This window comes from Delphinus delphis, chromosome 16 (genome assembly GCF_949987515.2).
Source record: "Delphinus delphis chromosome 16, mDelDel1.2, whole genome shotgun sequence".
In the NCBI taxonomy this organism is placed as follows: domain Eukaryota; kingdom Metazoa; phylum Chordata; class Mammalia; order Artiodactyla; family Delphinidae; genus Delphinus; species Delphinus delphis.
In genome coordinates this window covers 44,825,909-44,846,180 of record NC_082698.1, presented here as the reverse complement: position 1 = coordinate 44,846,180, position 20,272 = coordinate 44,825,909, and the positions used below count along the sequence as shown (strand labels likewise).

The following is a 20,272-nucleotide window of genomic DNA, read 5'->3' as shown; positions in this document are numbered from 1 at the left end:
AGAGTAAATCTTTCCTTTTTGAAAATAAAGCTTTCTTTTTTCTGGTGAGGTATTTGTAAATTTTTAGTTATTCTAAAATAAAAATTGTATACATTTAATGTTTACAACATGATATTTTGATATACCTATACATAGTGAAATGCTATAGTCAAGCTAATTAACATAGTTGGCTTCCTCATATAGTTACCATTTTTTGTGTGTGGTAAGAATATCTGAGATCTATGGTTTTAGTAAACTTCAAGTATCCATTGCCATATTATTAACTATAGTCACCATGGTGTGCATTACATCTCTAGAATTTATTCATCTAGAGATGAACTTTGTACTTTGTACTCTTTGACTAACATCTCCCCATTCCCCCCACCTCCCCATCTCCCGGCAACCACCATTCTGCCCTCTACTTCTATGAATTCGACTTTTTAAAAAGATTCCACGTATAAGTGAGATCATGCAGTATTTGTCTTTCTGTGTCTGACTAATTTCACTTAAAATAAGGTTCTTATCTCAAGACAGTACTATTAGCTACACTAAAGATGGAAGACAAAGGGTCACATTGTCCAAATTGGGTATTTATAACATAGAAAGGGCATATGGCCTCGCTGGTAGCAACTGTGACGGGAATCTGAACCTGACCATCAGTTGTCTGCGCTGGAGACTAGAGGCTTCCAGCCTGCACACCATCAAGGTACGGGCTCCACAAACATGCCCTGAGCCCTGCTTGCCTGCTGGCATCTAGACGGGGCACTAGAGGCCCAAACATGAAAAGGACACTCCTCCTCCTCAAAGAGTCACATCCTGGAGAAGACAGACAGACTTAGAATTAATTAAAAATGACATTTCAAGTAAATGTAGCCAAGCCTCCTGCTCAGTAATTTCTCAAATGAACCAAAATAACTTAATCTAGGAAAAATGAAAAATATTCTTCTACACAAAACCAGGGAAGTCCCGCCTCATTCCAGAATCTCTGTAGACTAGCCTCAGACGCACCAGAGTTGGGAATGAGCTCAGGGACAGAGGTCGTCACATCACAAAACTAGCCACCCCAGGACAACGCTGTCTGGCTGAGGGCATGTCCCCACTGCCCTCCAGCAAGGAGGGTGAGGGCCAGCGGCTGGCACTCCCCTGAGACTTGAGGGTAAACCCCAATTCGCTTCTCCCACCCAGTGCTGGTCCGTATGGGCAAAAGGACTAGAGAAACGTGTTACCAAATAAGGTTTCTATTTTCTGTGACCAGGTTTCACAGACAGGAGGGGTGTGGTGAGGAGACATCTGACTTTATAACAATAGATCGTAAGTGACTCGATAGAGGAAAAAATACACTGAAGTCGAATCATGAAAAGTTTTTGAGCCACAAGGCATTTTTCTAATCTGACTTTGTACTAACATATCAAGTCTTATAACACGGTAGTATATCTATTTATTTTAAATTTTAAGTTATACAATAAAACTAAAAATCAACTATATCCCTTCCAAATTCCTGAAGATGGTTTTTGAGATGGAAGAAAACAGACCATAGTTCAAAAGATAGAAAAAATTTTAAAACACCAAAGAAGCATTAAAATAGAACACAAAAGCTATGTCTTACAGCATCTATTTTATGCAGTAAATATAAATGTATAAACCCAACTCACAGAAGAAAAGCTTATCTCAGTCAGGACCAAAACAAAACAAATCTCAGGCATTCTACAGAAATATGCAATTAAAATAAAGGAACTTAGGAAGGTTGAAAGTAAAGAGAATAACAAAAATACCCCAGTTCATTGTACCTAAATAGAAATCTGGGTGTTAATATCATACAGTTACATTCAGGGCCAAAAAAGAGGATTGTGTCATAATAATATTGAACTGTATTCAATATAAAAATATTGTGCTCAACATATTCAATATAAAACTATAAAATATTGTATGATTTTTTGTTCAATGATTTAAAGTTAGTTTTATTTATTAAATAGCATAGCACTAATAAACAAAGCAATAGCCAAAGTAAGTAAAAGTATAAATTTGGCAAATCACAAAATCATTAGAAGATTTTAATGTAGCTCTCTCATTCAAACCAATAAGTCAAGAAATTAAGGATGATTAAAATGCAGAGAATCTAAATAATACAATTAATTAGACTGATCATATATATAAAACACATACATATATTTATATAAACACGTTTATTTATATGAATAGGTCTCCATGCATTGCAAACAGAAAGTTTACATTCTTTTCTACTGTCCGTTTTCTTATATTACTTCATGAAGAAGATTTCAAATTAAAAAAGAAAATAAGATGAAAAATAGCAGAAACTACTTTCTGTAAAATCAATAGAGTCAAACTAGAAATACATAATAAAGGTTAGTCACTGCCAATAATAACAAGGAACAATTTTGGAATTTTAAAAACTCTTCCCCAAACAATACTTTGGTCAAGAAAAGCTGAAGATAGCTCATGGAACTTTCTTAAAACTCCTTATCAAAAAATGTGGGATTCTGTTTATAATCATGGAAAAATGTACAGCCATTAATATTTTTAGTAATAAATATGAAAAAACAAAAACAAGTGAATTGAGAATTCCATTCAATACATTAAAAAAATTAAATTTGCTAAAAAGGACATTAAACAGAATATAAGCAAATTAAGAAGTTAACACACAAAAGCAGCATACAATTCATCATGATACAAAAGGTATTTCTTTGGGGGGAGGAAGGAGAATAGAATAGAATACAATAGAATATTTATTTGCCTAGTCAAGAAAAACAAAAATAAACTAATAAAAGAAAAAGAAAGGAAGAAAGGAAGATGGGAAAAAATAGAGTAAGAGAAAGCACAAATGTACAAACTTAGGTATTAAAAAAGAAGAAACAGAATTATACGTACATGTTAGTGACTCTGAAAACCTGAATAAGATGCCCTCTTTTCTAGGAAAATACAAATTATCAAAATGGACTCCAGAAGAGATAGGAAAGCCTAAAGAGCAAATCCAAACAGTTGTCAAAGAACTACGCCCTTTAAAACACCTGATCCAAACTTTTTTCTAGCTGAGCTTTTTGCAAACACTGAATTTAAACTGATCCAGATTGTAAAGTTAGGGGGAAAAAAGCCTCTCAATTATTTTTTGGAAAGCTAGTAGTACATCTCTGACATGAAACTAAAAGAGATAGCACAGAAAAAGTATAGAAAACTCTCACAGATATTGATGCATAAATCCTAAATTAAACATTAGCTTAAGTAAGGATGCATAAATGAGAAATGGGGCAATGTGCCAATGGCAGCCAATTTGTGAGTATCTTTCTTGGTCATTGGGTCCAACTACGTTTCTGAGACTGAAGGCAGGGTCCTGGCTGGAGGAAATGGAATGCAATTGAGTGCTTGGACCAAGGGCCTCCGGGGCTTGACCAAGTGCGGCTGAGCTAGGGGTGTTTGTAGAGGATGGGTCTGGAGCAAAATGCCGGTACCAGGCAAAGACTCTAGGCGGGTCTGAGTCTGAGAGGTTGAAACGCCTCTGTGAATGGTTCTGGGACTCTGCTGGAAAGTAGCGGTGAGCATTGACGCCTGGCCTCAGAGGTGCGGTGAGCAATGAGGGCTGGGCTCTCCCTCCAGGACAGAGGTGCAGGGGCGTGGGGTGACCACAGTGGCCTCTGGGAGAGAGAACTCTCCTCTAAGCAGGAACAGAGTGGTCTGCAAGACAGGAGCCTGAAGCCCAGACTCAGGGGCTTCACAGTTCCTGAGCACAGAGGAGATTTATCTTAGATGGCGGGGGAGGAACTTTGAGAAAAATAAAAGTGTAAAGAGTGAAAACATCAAAGTAGCAACAAAAGACAAAGAGAAATGTGCCATGCTTTACAACTTACCAAGCTTCTTTACAGCTTTTAGCCTGTTTCTTGTCAAGGTTTGGACAATGACCACGCCCAGGGAGGCTGGGAAGTTAGGGAGCACACCCCTCCCCTGCTGTGCTCCCCCTCCAACTATGATGAGTCACAAAATAAGTCACATGCCAGGTCCAGCCACCCATCCAGGCCTCGTTCTCCCCACTGTTGGGGCTTTCCAGCTTGAAGACCAACCCAGCTTGGAACGCCCCAGCGTCTTCTGAACCCATGAAGCTGTCCCTCTGCCCTTTGCCACATTTAACTCCATTGATTCCACATCCTCCGCGAGGCCCTGGAGAAAGTGATTTGTGTAAATGATGAGGTAAAGCGAGAAGGTTATATGGCAGAGCATGATTGATTCCCTGGGGCTTTATTGTAATAACTTTAATCTTCTGGAGCTCATCTGGTACGAATTTAGGAACCGTGCGGCATTTTGCTGAAATTCCCCCTTAATGCAGCCCTCGCTCTGCTGGCCTCGGTGGTTACGGAGTTCGCCATGTTTATGATTTGGCCCCAGGCTCCTTATTAATAGGCCTTGAAAAGAGGGTGTGGAATGTGTTGGCGCCTTTAGTTGTGCTTTTCTTGGGGGAAGAAACAAACAGAAATCTCTACCTTGAACCGTCTGCGCTCTGCCTTCCTCGAAAGAGAAGTAAATCAATTTGTGCTTCCCAGGCCCAGCTGGGGTGGAGAAGAGTCTGGCACCTGCACGGTCTCTGAGCTCTTGGTGTTTGCAGATCAGTGGGGAGAAGTGGGCTTCCTGAGGTCTTTGTAACAAGGAACTCAGGTCCTTCCACCGCTGGGCCCACCAGGGTTAATTTTTAAAAAGACACGTGGTTTGGGGTGCAGCTCCCTCTAGTTTAACAGCTCTCCTGGTCAAATCTGCCCACACTGGACATCAGGAGACTTGGGGTCAGATCCCCAGGCTTACCGACTTCGGACAAGTCACCTAACCTCTCTCCACATCAATCCCTCAGAGCACTTCCTGGAGTGGCCTCCAGGAAGGAGGGGTCCTCTGTGCTTTGCATCCACTGGGCATCAGGGTACCAAGGTCAGGGAAGCAGAGGCTGATCATTCCAGTGACAGTGAGTCTAGTGCACCTTCCAAGCTTCGCATTCAGAGCCTCCTCTGCAAAACCACCTGCCAGCAGATGACAACAGGCCAGGTGCTGCGTTAATGGAATGAGACGTCAGTGTTCCCATGACCCTCTGAGGCTTTTGTAAATCAACAGAACGCAAGCAAACAGCGGTGCCCTTGTAACCTTGATGGAGCCGTGTTGTGACCAGCTGAGATGGTAAGAATTGTGGCACCTTGAGGCGCAATGCGCCCTTCACAGTTTCCAAAGCACTTTCACCTACTTATTCTTTGTAACCAAAGGCTTTGGTCAGCCTTGTTTGCGAGCATGGGGGCTCAGCACTGTTAAATGACTTTCCCTGGAGCACAGCAGGAGTGCTGCCTGATAGAGACAGGCAGTGTGGTCCTCCCAGGATTCAATCAGACAGCCCACATTTTAGTCCTGGCCACTCATCAGCTCTACGGTTGGGCAAGTTATTTATGTCTCCTATGCCTGTTTCTTTCTTAAGTTAACAAATGGCAATAAGATTGCCTGCTTTGTAGAGTTCCTGTGTCAACTAAAAATCTAACGTGTGTCTGTTTCCCAGGAGCATGTCAACACAGTGTATGCTCGGTAGAGCTAAGCTCACCTCCTCGCTTCTTTCACTGTGTTTCCTGCACTGTAGGTATTGTACACATATTAACGGACAGTCGTAACCAGAAGAGAAAGTGTTCAATTTGTGCACTTGCTGGCACATCTGTTTGAAGGCTGGTGATGCCCAGACCTGGCTCTCGGGTCACCTGGCAGCTGGTATCCTCCACGCCCTCCTTGTCTGGCACTGTCTACTGTGAGCTCAGGATTAAGGGGCCCATGAGGACCAAATCCCTCAAAGCAACCACGCGAGCCCCCCGCAATGCCACTCTTCACCCTCGAGGGGCCTCGCCAGGCCATACGACCCAGAGGGAGGGTACTATTGTCTCTGACCAGACATCCTGAGTATCCTACTACGTTCTGAAAAGAATCCAGCACTAAGAAATAAGGCAGAAAAAAGCCAGCTGTGAGAGCCTACATTGGATTCTGAACCTTGCCAGCCCCCCGCTTCTGCTCTTGCCAGCTCCCCACTCTGGGGAATATCCAGTAGCTCATCTATTTCCCAGTAGCTGGGGAAGAAAGGGAGTGGAAGGGCATTAGAATGCAAGGACCCTCCACCAGGATCGGGACTGCAGCCACAAGACCCGGATCTATGCACCCCTGGCTGAACCGCCGGGACCAGTCTGCCCCACTCTCCAGCGGGCACTCCCAGCCATCCTTCGCTCTGCTCCTCCCCTCTTTCTGGTCAGGGGCCCCAATGAGGCCCCCCGACCTGCCTTAGGACCAAGCCCAGGCGTGAAATACAGGAGGGGTCCACATCCTCTTCTCTCCTTCTATACTTTAAATATGCAAAGGGGGAGGGAACCAGAGACCTAATCTTCCCTGAGGCAAGTCCGCCAGCCCTTCCCTTCCTCCGTCTATTTAGGAGAAACAGTCAATCCCAACGCCGTGCCCCCCCAACCTTGGCCTGGGTTTGTTCTGTTGGGTTTTAGTCACCTGTGATTGCAGAAGGCTTGCAGATGTTCTCTTCTAACGAGCCGGTGGAATTTTTATATCCCTGCTGTTTCCATTATAAAAGCTTCTTAGAATTACATTTCATCTTAAACCAAGCCAAACCGCTGCTCTGAAAGGTGTGCCATGAAACTCCACTGGGCACCCTGAGATTTCAGAGGCCTTGTCCAGCCGGCTTGTCCAAACAGACCACCCACACCCAGGAGCCTCCTGCGTGCATGCGCGTGGGTCCTTATGACAGTCCGAGGCCAGAGCCTTAGCAGGCCAGGTCCCCTTCTAACAGGAAACACTTCCTGAGAGACGGGGCTTGGCCAGGCAAGGGGCGGCCTGTAGTAGACGCTGTGATGGGTCACCAGGTCCCCTTTCCGGCCCGAAGGACTTGTTTCTTCCAAGTGCTGGGAGTGTCACCGGCTGAAGGCCAGCCTGCGGCTGCCCCATCTGAAGCTGCCCTCTGCTGGAGAGAGCAGCCTCACCCACGGTCGTGCTCTTCCCAGGGCGGCATCACCACCAGCCCAGCAGGGTGGGAGCATGAGGGCCCCTTTCCCTCAGAGTCTGGGCTCTTAACTGGCATCTTTTTAAGGCATCCCCCTCTGCTCAGTCCTGCTTCCTTCCCTCCCCTTCCACAGGTATCAGCCTCGGGAGTACTCCAGAATAAATTTGCTGCATATTAACAAAGTACACAGGTAAATGAAGACATCGACTGCAATCCCAGTAGTCCTGGGCTCAAACATTTTCAGGGGGCCCCCTTTATCCCCCAGAACTCTGCTGCACTCCCCACCATGGTCCAATGAGGCCAAGCATGGGGGTTCAGGTCATCCTGGGCATGTCCTGCCAGGGATGGACTGACTGGACTCAGATGGCCAAGACAGTGTCTAGAGAGAAAAGCAGAGACATGAAGCTGTAGGTGGCGGGACAGGAGGGCTGCGGGGGGCATTCTGGCCCCTGGCCAAGCCCCCTGAGTGGGTCTGAGACGGCCAAAGGTGGACAGCTTCCAAGATGGAAGCTCTGAGGCCCGGAGCCTGGTGCAGGGAACAAACAGGGGCTGCTCCAGCCAGCGCTGAGAGGAGCACGGCCTCTGCCTTGGCAGCTGGAGCAGCGTGGTCCCACTCGGCCCATGGCGCGCACCGTGGCTTTAGGGTGAGTCCCAACAGGAGGGCCGGCGTCGGCGTGTCCTCAAATAGCTGTGCGGGCCGGACATGAAATAGCCGGCCGCAGCCAGATGCCTTTGTGAAGGGGGGGCTCCAGTGAAAGGGGGCAGAGTGACCATCTCCTGCAGATGAAGCCCATTTGTGCCCATGGGCTGGGAAAGGTGGGGACAGTGAGTAATACCACCCTACTCCTTGGTCGGACACTCGAGGTCTCTGTGACCTGGTCACAACCTGCCCTCACTGTTTAGCATCTGATACTCCACCAAATCATGGTCCTAAGTGCCCCCAACATGACCCGTGGACAGCGTCCTCGTCCTCTCTTGTGCTCCCCTAACCCTCTCCCTCCACCTGCCTCGTCTTTACTTTTTAGATCTTTTCAGTCTTAAGCATTTAGGAAACCCCCTCCTTGATCCAACCTTTCAAATCTCCCCCACGATGTGCCTCTCCTCTGCCCTCCCCCCCCTTTTTGTAGCTCAAGACCTCAGGCCCATCCTGATGAGACACCCCCTTCCTCCTGCCCTGAGAGGGTGTGTGCCGCATGAAGGAGGGGAGAAGCTGGGATTTGTGGTTGAGTGTGAGTTCAGATCCCATCTGTTCCATTTATGGGTGACAAACTCCCCAAGCCTCAGTTTCCTCATCTGCGACAGAGGGGTGTGTAACCACGTGTAGGCACCAGGTGAGCTCCGAGGACTCTCCTTCCAGGGAGCAGAAGAGCTGCTGGGGAGTTCGGGTTGTCCACTCTGGCTTCTGCCTGAAAGCCGTACTCTTGCGGGTCAGCCTCTGCCAGGACCTCCAGTTACCCCCTGAAAGGGAGGGAGGAAGAGCCCAGGGGACCACAAGGGAGGAGTGTGCCCTTGCCACTGCAGGGCAGACTGGAAGCAAGGAGCACCCGAGGGCGGCGCTGGGTGTCCAGGAGGGCCAGTCCTGGTGCTCAGGTGTGACTGATGGGGCTGGAGATGTGGCATCGCTGAGATGACTCGGTTTGTTGGTCCCTCGGGGAAAGCAAATACACAGGGTGTGGGGCGAGGGGCCAGGGGGGCCGTTGAGTGCCCAAGGACAGGAGTAGAGGTGCCTTTCCAGATTCTTGCCCCAAATAGATCCCAGGAGGTGGGGGGCTTACTGGGCAGGAGCACAGAGGCTTCGTGGCTGCTGGCTGGCCTGCCTCACCATTAACTCACCCTCCCTGAGCTGACCTGCCAGAGGCGGAATGTGTGGGGCTCACACTCATGCTGGGCTCCAAAGCGTCTCAAATCTGCAGCTACGTAAGCCAAGCGGGTTCTGTCCAAGGTGCCTGGCTGTTGGGCGGAGACTCCCGCTGGCTGCAGTGCTGAATGCCCCTCTTCCCTGCACGGCTGTGATCTGAGCTGAACTTAGCACTGGCTGAGCAGTGCCCAGGGTCCTAGCATGGACACGGCAGGAGGGGCTGGGAAGGTGGAGGGGGCCAGGCTAGGGAGCTTAAGGCTCTTTTTAGGGGCACGCTGGGTGCTACCACCTACTGGTGCCCCTCCTCACTGGGCACAGACCCTAAGGGGAGCCTGAAGTGGGCAGCGGGCCATTGTGAGGTCTGACAGGTAGCTCTCCATCCAGCCCAGTTTCTTCCTTTATCTTATCTGCAAACTAAACACATCTACCATCTGGCAACCTGGGGAGATGGAGGTCAAATTTTGCACACATGAAGAATTTCTGCCTGAATAAACGAGTTTTTTGTTCGTTGGTTTTTATTTTTATTTTTTCCCCTCTTGGTTCCTGGTCGTTCTCAGAATCGATCCAGCTGTTCACAGCCTGGGCCACCTCCTGGCCCCAGAAGTACTCTGGGGTAAGGACACCCCTGGGCTGGCTAAGTGAGAGGAGGGGAAAGGCAGGTCTCACTACTGTGGCCGGGGCAGGAGAGGCCTGCCCTTGTTTGGGGTGGAGGGCAGACAGGTGGCAGCCAACCCCAGCCTCGCCCTGCCCTCACTGCTCTCCCTGGGGTCCTGGAACTGGAGGCTTGCTCCAGGGAGGGTGACTGACTTTTACCAACAAGCACCCTCTTCCTCCTACCAAGATGCAGCTCCTGGGAAATGCCCTCCCTCCCCGGACCTCAGTACAGCTCTCCTGTCCTGCCCTGCTGTCTCCTTCCACCTCCCCTTTCCCCTTCCCCACTGCTGATGGGGAGCTGCCCTGGGTAAAGAGATCAATTTATCTTCACTCCCATCTCCTATCAGTTCCTAGGCCTGCAGAGGGGCTGGTTCTCACTGAGACCATGATTGCCCGAATTCCAGGGGCAGGTGCTTACAGAAAACAAGCTCCCATTTAAGAGCCTGTTACGGTGCCAGGCTGAAAGCAGCAAGGGGGTGGGGTGAGCAGTGGGTGCTCAAAACCTGTTTTTCTTGCTGTCAGGTCTGACGCAGGGAACAGCAGCGTGCAGACACCTGCCTGAGAAGCCTCTGTGTTGAGATCGAGGTGGCCGACAGTGACCACAGGCAATGAATTGTTTTCCTGGCGTCTTGCTAAGGTCAAATCTGCTGAAGCAGCTGCACCTTCACCCCTACACGAGCTGCTTCTTCCTGACGGCACTCCCAACCCTCTCAATGTGTACACCAGCCTTTAGAGGTCCTGCAGCTGAGGGCGTGAAACCCCCCAGGACCCCGCCTCTCCACCCGCCACCTGAGCGACCTCCCTCAAGTCTTTGAGTCCTGGATTCATTCCTTGTCATCAAAATGGGGATGAGAGCTCCTGGTTCAGCGGGAGAGAGAAATGCATGCAAGAACTGCTTCATAAACCAAGAAGAGTTGTAAATTGGGAAGACGTAAATAATAATAAGTGCTGGCATTTCCTGCACTTACACAGAATGGAAGCGTGCCGTCCTCCAAGCTTCCGGCTCCACCAAAAGGGAAGAGCAGATCCCACCACCTCTTCTAGCGCCTGTAAACCATGTTCCATTCTAAGAAGCTGGTGCCTGGGCATGACCTTAGCTGTGAGGAGTCCAGATCTGCTAGGGCAGGGATGAGGGGAGCCCTCGTCAGGAGCCCAGAGAGCCATGCCTGGAATCCTCCAGGAAGGCGCCAATGGGTATGAGACAGGAGGCCCATGGCCCACGCTGGGGCTCCCAGTCGGCCTGGGCCTCCGAGGCTCTGCAGACCCCACAGCAGGCCTCAGACACAGACCGAAGGACTGGGGGCCTCATTCTGGTCTTTGCGGTCAGCTATCTGTAGGGTTATTAAACTGCCTCCTCTCAGCTCTAGGGTAGAACGTAACTGTGAAGTTTCAGATCCCTACTACATACCAGCCAGTGCTCTGCAAAGTGGGCCTTGGGTCAGGGGGGAGTTTTCCCTTCCACGTCCAAAGCAACCAAAAGACAGGCACCTCCACACCCAAACTGGAGCGAGCCGGGAACACATGGGCCATAGCATGAGTTCTGGGCAGAGTCTGGTCTGCACTGCCAGCTCAGCAGGTGATGGGAAGTCCATTCACTGTCTGGGCCTGGGTGTCAGCATCTGAAGAGTGGGTCGAGCACGCTCACCCTACAGTGCTGCTGGGAAGCTCAGCTGAGCTGGCAGTGTGACCCAGCTCTGGAATCGTCAGGGTCTGACATTCGGCCGTGGTTATCTTCACACACAGGACCTCAGGCTAAATGCAGCCTGGAAAGGCAGCTTCGCGCTTGGTCCCTAAGGAAGGACGGCCGTCCGCATAAGTTTAAGCTTTGCTTTTCCTTCAGACTTCAAGATCTGTGTGAGGTCTAATGGGCTCTTTCTACTGAGGCATGAGATTCTTATACAGCTAAGACTGCTATCTCTGCATGGTGGAATATCAGAAAAGCATGGGCCTCCTGAGGGCACTGGGACGAAATACAGCCTACAACTTCGCAAACCAGTGGTGCTGTTGGACCAGGTACAAACTGAAGTCACCCATCTCTGTTGATAATGGCCTGGTGTGCAGCGACTCTCACCCCGCCCAGCCAGGACAGGACAATGTGCTTTTCTTGGCCCACTTTGGGCAGGGGTTCCTGACCCCTCCTGAGTTATGAGTGCTCAGGGCTGGAGCTTCCTGCTCAAAATCTCAGCTCCAGTCAACTGGTAGACAGAATTATACCCACACTGACCTGCGGAAGAAGCCGCAGAAGTAAATATTGCCTCGGGTCAGAGCCCCTCCTGGAATCTCAGAACTCTGTTGAAACCTGCCAAGGCAGGGGTAATACATCACCACCACCCGTCTCTGTTTACAACCGGGTAATGCCTTTTATGACTGCCTCTCTCTACCCTGAATATTTGTTTTATTGCCCCTGTAGGGAGATTTTTCCATTTGGCAAAAATCATCAGATGGCTTTAGTCATGTTAACAACTGCTCATTAAATGCAAAGGAGTAAACAGTGAAATAAAGGTTTGTTTCTTTGCTGTTTTTTTCTTTCTTTCTTTTTTTTTTTTTTTTTTGTTATTTATGGAAGAAAATCATGGGATGGGCAATAAGAGGTAAAGGGTACTCAGATGTCATCCCTCCTTAGCGCCTTGCCTGGGTGGGAAGCCAGGAAACCTTCCCTGCCTTTCTGGGAGCCCATTCCTTCAGCAAGGAGAGAGCGAAGGTTTTGATCTGTTTCAAGGTGAGGGCTTGCTGGGTGATCTCTGGGTTTTGGGCCCTTTATGCTTGATTCTTCTTCCCCTGTGGCCCAGAAATCAGGAGGTACATCTTTCTGTTCCTGGTGGAAAAGGCTTCTCAGGGCTAGAGCAGTACCTGGAGAGAATTGGTGTGGAGTGGTTGAAAGGGAGAGCCAGGTAGATGGGTGGTTGGATGGATGGATGTATGGATGGGTGAGTAAACAGACGGAGGGGTGGATGGATGGATGGATAAGTGGACAAATGGATGGATGGATTGTTGGGTGGATAATGAACAGATGGGGGATGTTTGGATGAATGGATGAGTGGGTGTATAGAGGAATGGATAGATGTATGGATGGGTGGTGGAAGGGTGAATGGATGTGTGGACGAATGGATGGAAAGTTGGATTGCAGACTTATGAAAGAAGTATAGCATCTCTTGGTGGCAAGCCTAGGGCTGTGAGGCAAAACTTGGGTACTTTACAGAGACAAAGGGAGCATCAGTGATCCATCAGTCTGATTACAAACGTAAAAACTTCATTCTGCGAACCTAAGAAGAGAAAGGTTGCTGGAAGCTGGAAGCCAGTGAGATTTCATGGGTGAGACTCAAACTCCCAGTCAGCATCCTGGATTTGCATTGCTTAAAAACAACACCACCACCGCTAATTTACAAAGTTTTATCCATAACTTATTCCCAAACAAAAATATCTTTTAATGATCAACTTGTTTAACCTCTTCAGTCTGCTTCTGAGCAGTGGGGTGGGAGGATGCGTACCTTAGAGGTGCTGGCAATCCTCACCCGAGTCCATCTCCCACTTACATCCCCTGGGCCAGGCTGCCAGGGGGACCCGCCTTTGCACTTGGCTTTGAAAGTCTCTCTGGGCAGCCTCCGTGTGCAGTCTTGTCCAGCACATCTGTGAAGAAAGACTTCAGACTCTGGCCACAGGGATGTAAGGTGGAGGAAATGTACAAGTCCCTCCTCTGAACAGGGAGGGCCAGTGGGGCTGGGATCCTTACTTCTCCGACTAGGGGCCCAGCTGTGCAGGCAGTAGGCCCAGCCCCTCCTCCATGACCCACAACAGTGCTTGACCTCTTTCTACATCTGAGAATCCCTCCAGATAGGATACTGCTCATGTGATGCTCATTCCTGGCATGACGGCTTCTCCTCCTCCCCCGTACACAGCCCAGGCCTCCTAAACAGACAGAAAGGGTGTCAGTAGCTGGACTTCACATTCACCTGCCCAGACCAGAGGAAGAGGAGGGCTGGTGATGCTGGAGAGAAGAAGCCTGGATCTCCTTGCCTCAGGCATGACCAGGACTATTTCTGGAAGGTCAGAATTGGGGCTAGTGTGTCATTAAACTGTTCATAGCAAAAAGGAGAATAAAAAACGATCACTCCCATACTGCTTTAATGCGCCACTTGCCAGCCTAATAAGACTCTGTTGCAGCAAAATTCAAGAAATTCTCTCACTGAGAAAGTGGGTGATTTCACAACTTACCTTCCCAATGCCATTCCCACCCTCTGCCCACAGGTCCTGAAGTTGCAGGCAGGGAGCCCACAGAGAGGGGCTCCATTGTGTCGCGAAGAGTGTAAGACCCTGGGGTCGGGTTACCAGACTCAACAAATAAAAATCCTGCACACCTAGTTAAACTTGAATTTCAGATGAACAACGTATAATTCCTTCTAGTGTAACTATGTCCCATGCAATATGTGGAACATATTTATGCTAAAAAAAAAAAGACACATTTATCTGAAATTCAAATTTAACTGGGTGTTCTCTATTTACGTGGCAAATCTACTCTTCTATCCTTCACCAGGAACAGCTCTACTGCAGAGGCAGGCTAAGCAGGTTGAAATCCCCGCTCTGCCAAAGAGTAGCCGTGTGATCTTAGTTCCCAAATCTGGGCAATGGGGTTAACACTGAACCCGCCTCGCAGGTAGATGTGGGGATAAAGGAGGCAAAAGGTATCCAGCACGGAGTAACTCCTGTGTAAATGTTATTTATCCCCCAGGGCACACACTTCCTATCACCCCGGGGTTTATGGTAGGGGCTGGTGTATACTCCAGCTCCAGAAACTTTGATGGAGCTCCAGATGCTGAGGCCAGGCTGCCCAGAGGCAAGGGTACCAAGAGAGAGGGGTAGGATTAGGATTGACAGAGCAAATCTGGACCTGCCTCCACTGATTTTGGCGATGTGGTGCAGGCAGAGTTGCGTTGGTCTGTGGGAGCTGGTGTGCAGGCTGAGGGCACGAGGATGTCCCAGGAAATACCACCCCTGCTTTACAAGTGTCCATCAAGGGAGAGTGTTTGGGTACAGCCACCTTACACAGAAGATCTGGCTTGTTGGACGTGCACCTTCACCTAGGGTGAGCCCTGCCTGCAGCTGTGTCCCAAAGCCAGCCAGGACCCAGCACAGAGCGAGCCCCATGCAGGAGCCCTGCCTCAGCTTCCCTGGGTCCTTCCCTCCAGGATGAACTGAGGCTCTTGGAACTGGCTCCTGAGGTCAATTTTGGATCCAGTCAATGAAAACATAGTCAGCCTGACAGATGCTAAGCCCAGGCCCTGGGAACAGGACTCCAAGAGGTTCCCTAGACGCCTGCCACGGAAGTGACCTCCATCCCCACACACACTGGTGTTCCAGAATCCAGAGACGCTGGTCCAGAGAGTTGCGCCTTTGTCCTTGGCCAGCTCTGCCATGTTGGCCAAGGCCTTGAACCGCTCTGAACTTCAGGCTCTTGTCTTCAAAGCTGAGATATTAGGGCTTATCCTGCTGGTGTGATCTTTGTCAGAACCAAATGTGACGAATTCAGAGAAAGCAAACTGAAGTCCTGTGTAAATATCTTCCTGAAGGCCTTCTCTGTGCCAAGTGCTTTCACACTTAGTAAATCCAAAGGCCAACCCTGAGAGATAATATACCCATTCCACAGATTATAGCATCGAGGCTTTGAGGTTTTGTCTTTCTCGCGGGCCTCCTGGTTCCCAGGGTAAGACATATACCAGTGAACCCCAATGCGAGATGTCAAAGGTGGGAGAGCAGGGGTGGGTGGGGTGCAGCCCCTCCAGGCCCGCATGCAAGGCTGTATGAAAGAAGACTCATGATTGGGGTGGGAGGGTCATGGGTATCCAGGGCAGGGGGTTGGGATCTCATGGATCCCCGCACCCTTCCTGGGACCTGAACACTCCTGGGTGAGCATTCTCTGGCCTTATCTGGATGGCGAGAGTGAAGATGCCATATCTCCCTTGTATTATTTTGTTTTACCACTTTGAGACCAAATGGTTTGTTTATAAAAGGGGGAGTGTCAAGCAATTTTAAAATGTTCTTTATTTATTTTCAAACTTCAGATCTTTTTGTACCCCTGTCTGATTTTTCGCTATCTCCCCAACCACCTATACTATTGCATGCTTTGTTAATTTAAATCTACTTATTTTTTAAAACTTAAATCATGAAATCAGTCTTGAGCAATATCTGAAATGTCTGCTTTAATGTGCTAGTTATTTTTTTTATTACTTTAAAAAATAAGTTTATAAATCTATGTTGTTTAAAGTAATGTTTTCAGAGTACCACCTGAAGTCATCTTGTTGGTTTCACACTGGGAAACAATGATTGGGTGCAAACTTTCAACCCTGTATTAAGGTCCTTCTCCAAAATCCAGTCACTGAACTCTGAAGGTGTGAACAGCCTATTGCTGGGCAGAGGGCTGTGGGCAGGCACCCGGACTGTCACTAGGGGTCTAGAGACCATAGTACAAAATCGAGCCTTGGAGATGCACCTGTCTGTTAACCCAACAGCCAGACCCCTGCCTCCCTCTCACCTTGAACTCCTCATGACTGAGGTGTCTCTGAGGAGCTGCAGCTCTGAGTGCCGAGTGTGGGAGAAATCTGCAAGATCTCATAGGGAAGGTGGCATTGCTTTGGGCCTTGACAGGGAACTGAGTTTCCTGGCAGAGAAAGAAAGGTGGAGCCTTTTAAGCAGAGATAGTGCCATAAGCAAGAGACAGAGGAGAAAGGGTAGTGGGCCCTGCTACCCTGAATTTGGGAGGCACCCCTGTGACAGAGCCCAGAGCCCAGGTTAAAAAGGCACAGTCCGGTCCCCAGAGTGTTGACTTGTGCAGAGTTTTAAATTTAAGTAGCTTGCCAACCGGTCCATTTTCTCAAAGAACTTAATGACCTTCCATAGTTTACGTGCTTAATTACTTATGTAGAGTGCCATTTTCTTTTCCCCCATCCCCCCAGAATGTACACTCCAGGAGGAAGGGGGTTTGGGTGGTTTCGTCTGTTTGTGCTTCCTTTACTGAAGTATTTCAAACACTTATCCCATGTCTGGAACATAACAGGTGCTCAGTAAGAATTCTAATGAATGAATGGAGGAAGTGATGGCACTGATGGGTCCCACACTAATGTCTGTCCTGGGGCTGCGGGGCGCGGCCAGACAGAAGGCCCTGGTTTCCCTTCAGCCCACGCGGGTCCCTCCCAGTGGCTCCCTCAGGCTGTGGGAGCAACAACCAATTTGTGACCAAAAGCAAACAAATGAGATGCTTTGACATTGGCTTTGGCCGGACTTGCAGGTAAGCCTCCACAAGCGCGGCTGTCGCCGGGCTCTGGCCTCTGTGGTGTGCCCCTAAGTCCCGGCCACCCGATATATGACTGAACCTTGCAGCTTCACCGGTCTGTGCAGTGATCTGGGGCAGGCCTGAGTCTTGGTCCACTCGGACCGCAGGAGCGCGGGGGAGGTGGTGGGGGGAAAGGGGGGAAATGAGAGACTTCGCCACCAGAGGGCGTCCGAGCTCAGCCGCCGCGCGCCAGCTTGTCAGCAGCGGGCTAGGGCTCCAACTGGGAGATTACCCGCCCCAGGTCTCCCTAGAGGTGGAGACAGGGGAATGCCGGAGGACCGTCTTATCCGTTGGATTGTTAGTTCTTTAAGGGCAGGGACCAAGTCAGTGGGATTCCCGGCTCTACACCCAGCACCCAGAAGCGGGCTCGGCCCGGAGTGAATGAATGAATGAATGAATACAGGTTCACAGAGCACCTAATTGGGCGCGAAAGTAGTTTGGGAAAAAAAACGAAAAATGCAAAAGACACCCATCCCCACGGCCGGAAACCCGGGGCTCTCGCAGCTTCCTGCTGATTGCCCCTTCCCTTGGCCCCCAGTTGGAGCAGCTGAGCCCAGGCCGGACGGGCCCCTCCCACTCCCCCAAAGCCAGAGATCCGGGACTCCAGAGACTCGTTCCCACCAAACACCCCTTGAATGGACGCGGGGACAGAATCCACTCCATTGTCAGGTTATGAGGGAAAGAGCAGAGGGAGGTGGCCGGAGAGGCTTGTGACCACTGGCGAGGCTCAGAAGGGCGCTCTTCTCACTCCTGCGCCTCCCAGACCGCCGCCTGCTTGCAACCCTGTGCTCTGCTGGGGCCACCTCGGGTGTCCAGGTTAGGGTGCGGCAACCTACCAGGAGGGCTGGACACCGCCGAGAAACGACCCCGTGGGTGTAGTTCTCTGCACCAGAAGGACGTGGAGCACTCTCCTGGATGTGGGGGGAGAGCGGGAGTTCTTTCATCACTTCGGGCATCCTTTGGGGAGAGGGAGAAAATAACTGAAGTGTAAACAATTATTTCTAGCTTCCATTTCTTGAGTACAGACTATGTGCCAGACGCAGTGCTGAGCACTTCGTGGTGGTCGGGAGGGGAGTCTCAAGTCAAATCCCACAGCTCCCCTCCGCGGGGTGGGAACTGGGTTTATTCCATTTCACAGTGGAAAGAGCAGGGGTGCAAAGGGCTAAGTAAATTCACGTTTACTAAGAGCCTCCGGGGCGAACTGCCGTTATTTCCTTTCGGTGGCAGAGCACTCTATTTTAGAGCTTCAATTTCACAGTTGAGGAAACTGAGGCTCGGCTAATAAGTTATAGCTCTGGCTTGGAATCGAATCGGAGTCGCTCTGACTGCAAAGACTAGTCTGCTTCCCTTAGTCCCAGCTTTCCCGGCCGCGGAGCAGCGAGCTGAAGCCGGTGGTCACCTCCAGGTCCTACACTCCCCCAAAAGGACCCTCTTAGCTGCCCGGGACGCAGCTGGCCTAGCTGGCCCTCACCTCTAGGACCGATCTGTTTGTTTTTCTTTGGTTCTCATTCTGTTCCCGCCTCTGGGACTCAATCTTTCCATCTGCATAATGGGAACAGTAACCAGTCCCATCCCCGACCCTCACTTAGCGGCTGACTTCCTCGGTGCAGGTTAGGCCTACAAAGCAGGGCCCAGCGTAACCGAGAGGTCAAAGGCTGGGGCGCACCGCAGGCCCAGGAGCATCCCGGGCGCGGAGCAGGGGTGGGAGGGAGGGGACAGGGGGAGCGGCCGCGTGGGAGGGGACTCTGGTCAGAGCCCCAGGCCGCAGGCAGAATTCGGCTCCAGGCCCGCCCCTTGCCGCGCGCCCGCCCCGCCCCGCCCCGCCCCGCTTTCGCCTCTAAAGTGCTGGGCGCGCGCCTCCTGCTGCCGCACTTTCACTCTCCGCAATCGCATCCCCTTCGCGTCCTGCCTCCGTCCACCCGCCGCCCGCTCTTGCCATGGATGCCAAGATCGTCGCTGTGCTGGCCCTTGTGCTGGCTGCGCTGTGCCTCAGCGACGGTGAGTGCGCCCGGCGACGGAGGCGTGGGCAGGCGCCAGGCTCTTGACTCCCTGCGGGGCCACGGCTCCTCTGCCCCGGCCCGCGCCGTCCCAAGCGAACCTAATCCGCGCCGCTTTGCACCCGGGAGGTCGAGGCAGCCCACCTCGCGGGCGCGCTCCCTCGGCGTGCGGCGTTTGAGGTCCCCAGTGTAGGGCCCCCCGCGCTGAGGCTCGCACTCCGCTGCTGAGCTCGGGTTCCGGGACGCGGGAGCGGCCGCCAGACCTCGGGCGGGCTGCAGAGCGAGGTCGGGCAGGATAACTGGATGCGAGCGCGCCCAGGGCGCTTTCGGAGCCGGAGCGGGAGGGCGCGGAGGTGTGGAGCCGAGTCGGGAGCCGCGGGTCCCTGACCCTTGACCATCCACCTCCCAGCTAGTGCCTTCCCGCGGCCCAGCTCGGTTTCCAGAGTAGAATGGGCTCCTGGCTCCGTGCGGGGCCACGGCTCCTCTGCCCCGGCCCGCGCCAAGGCCCCGCTGAGCACCGCGCTGGAGGTGCGTTCTGCGGTTCCTATTGGAAAGAGCGCTTTGCAAAGCCTGTCTGGCATCGCGACTTGCTTGTGGTGGCAATGCGATCGGGTGCAGCTGCGAGGCGTCCCTCGCGGTCTTATCGTTCCGAGCAGCTGTCGGGTTTGCAGCGAACGCCTGGCTGCGCTTCTGTACCGCAACGCGGTCCGCAGCGACGCGGCGAAGCTGGAAGCGCGTCCAGACAGTGCCTTCCCTGCCTCTTTCTGGGGTCACCCAGGAGAGGCCCAGGGGCGATCTGGGTCATGCATGCGCCTGCCCAGCCCCCAAAACACACCTGCAGGCTGGCGCCTTTGTCGCCAGACAGGCGAGCACTGCTCTATCTCGGAGTGAGCGCTGCAGCAAAGTTCAGTCGCCAAGGCTTTAGGCCATGGGGAAAGGTGGTGTACCGTTTCACTGTGAGAGGGAGAGAGCTTTTTTCCTTTTGAGGCTTAAGCGAAATCTCACTGTCCTGTTACAGGACACCACTGCTGCAAACCAAAATAAACTGTTGCCTCTGAACGCACAAAACAAAACCATGTCAGCACGGTCAGGCCATGCTGAGCTTTCTTGGCTGCGAAGTTTCCAGCGAATCCTGCAAAGGGTTGAAGGACACTGTGCTTGGTGCAGCTGAGGTCTGTGCAGGGCCCCAGGCCCTGGAGCAGTCTGCTAGGTGCCAGCTGAAGACCTCTGCTGCATTCTCACTGGCTGGTGGCTGACCACCTGGGAAGTGTTCTTTAAAAGTGTAGCAAGTTGCTGGTCAGAGCTGCAGAGAGACTGGCACCAAAGGGAATTCAGAATTTTTCTGTAAGCTGAAAAAGTATCCTAGCCTGTGTCTTTACACTGACACTGACACCCCCAACCCAGGTCATGGGGCACACTCTGGTTTGGGTATTAACAAT

The 20,272-nt window shown here is 51.1% G+C and overlaps 1 protein-coding gene across 4 annotated transcripts in view; it reads left to right on the top strand.

The window, feature by feature from the left end:
* Positions 1-18,689: 18,689 nt before the first annotated feature.
* Positions 18,690-20,272, top strand: part of CXCL12 (C-X-C motif chemokine ligand 12) — a 28,321-nt gene continuing 26,738 nt past the window's right edge. For all 4 annotated transcript variants that reach the window (XM_060034607.1, XM_060034608.1, XM_060034610.1 and 1 more), the window contains exon 1: positions 18,690-18,834. In XM_060034607.1, the coding sequence (XP_059890590.1) occupies positions 18,774-18,834 (61 nt within the window). In that variant the 5' untranslated portion in view covers positions 18,690-18,773. The remainder of the gene's footprint in view (positions 18,835-20,272) is intronic.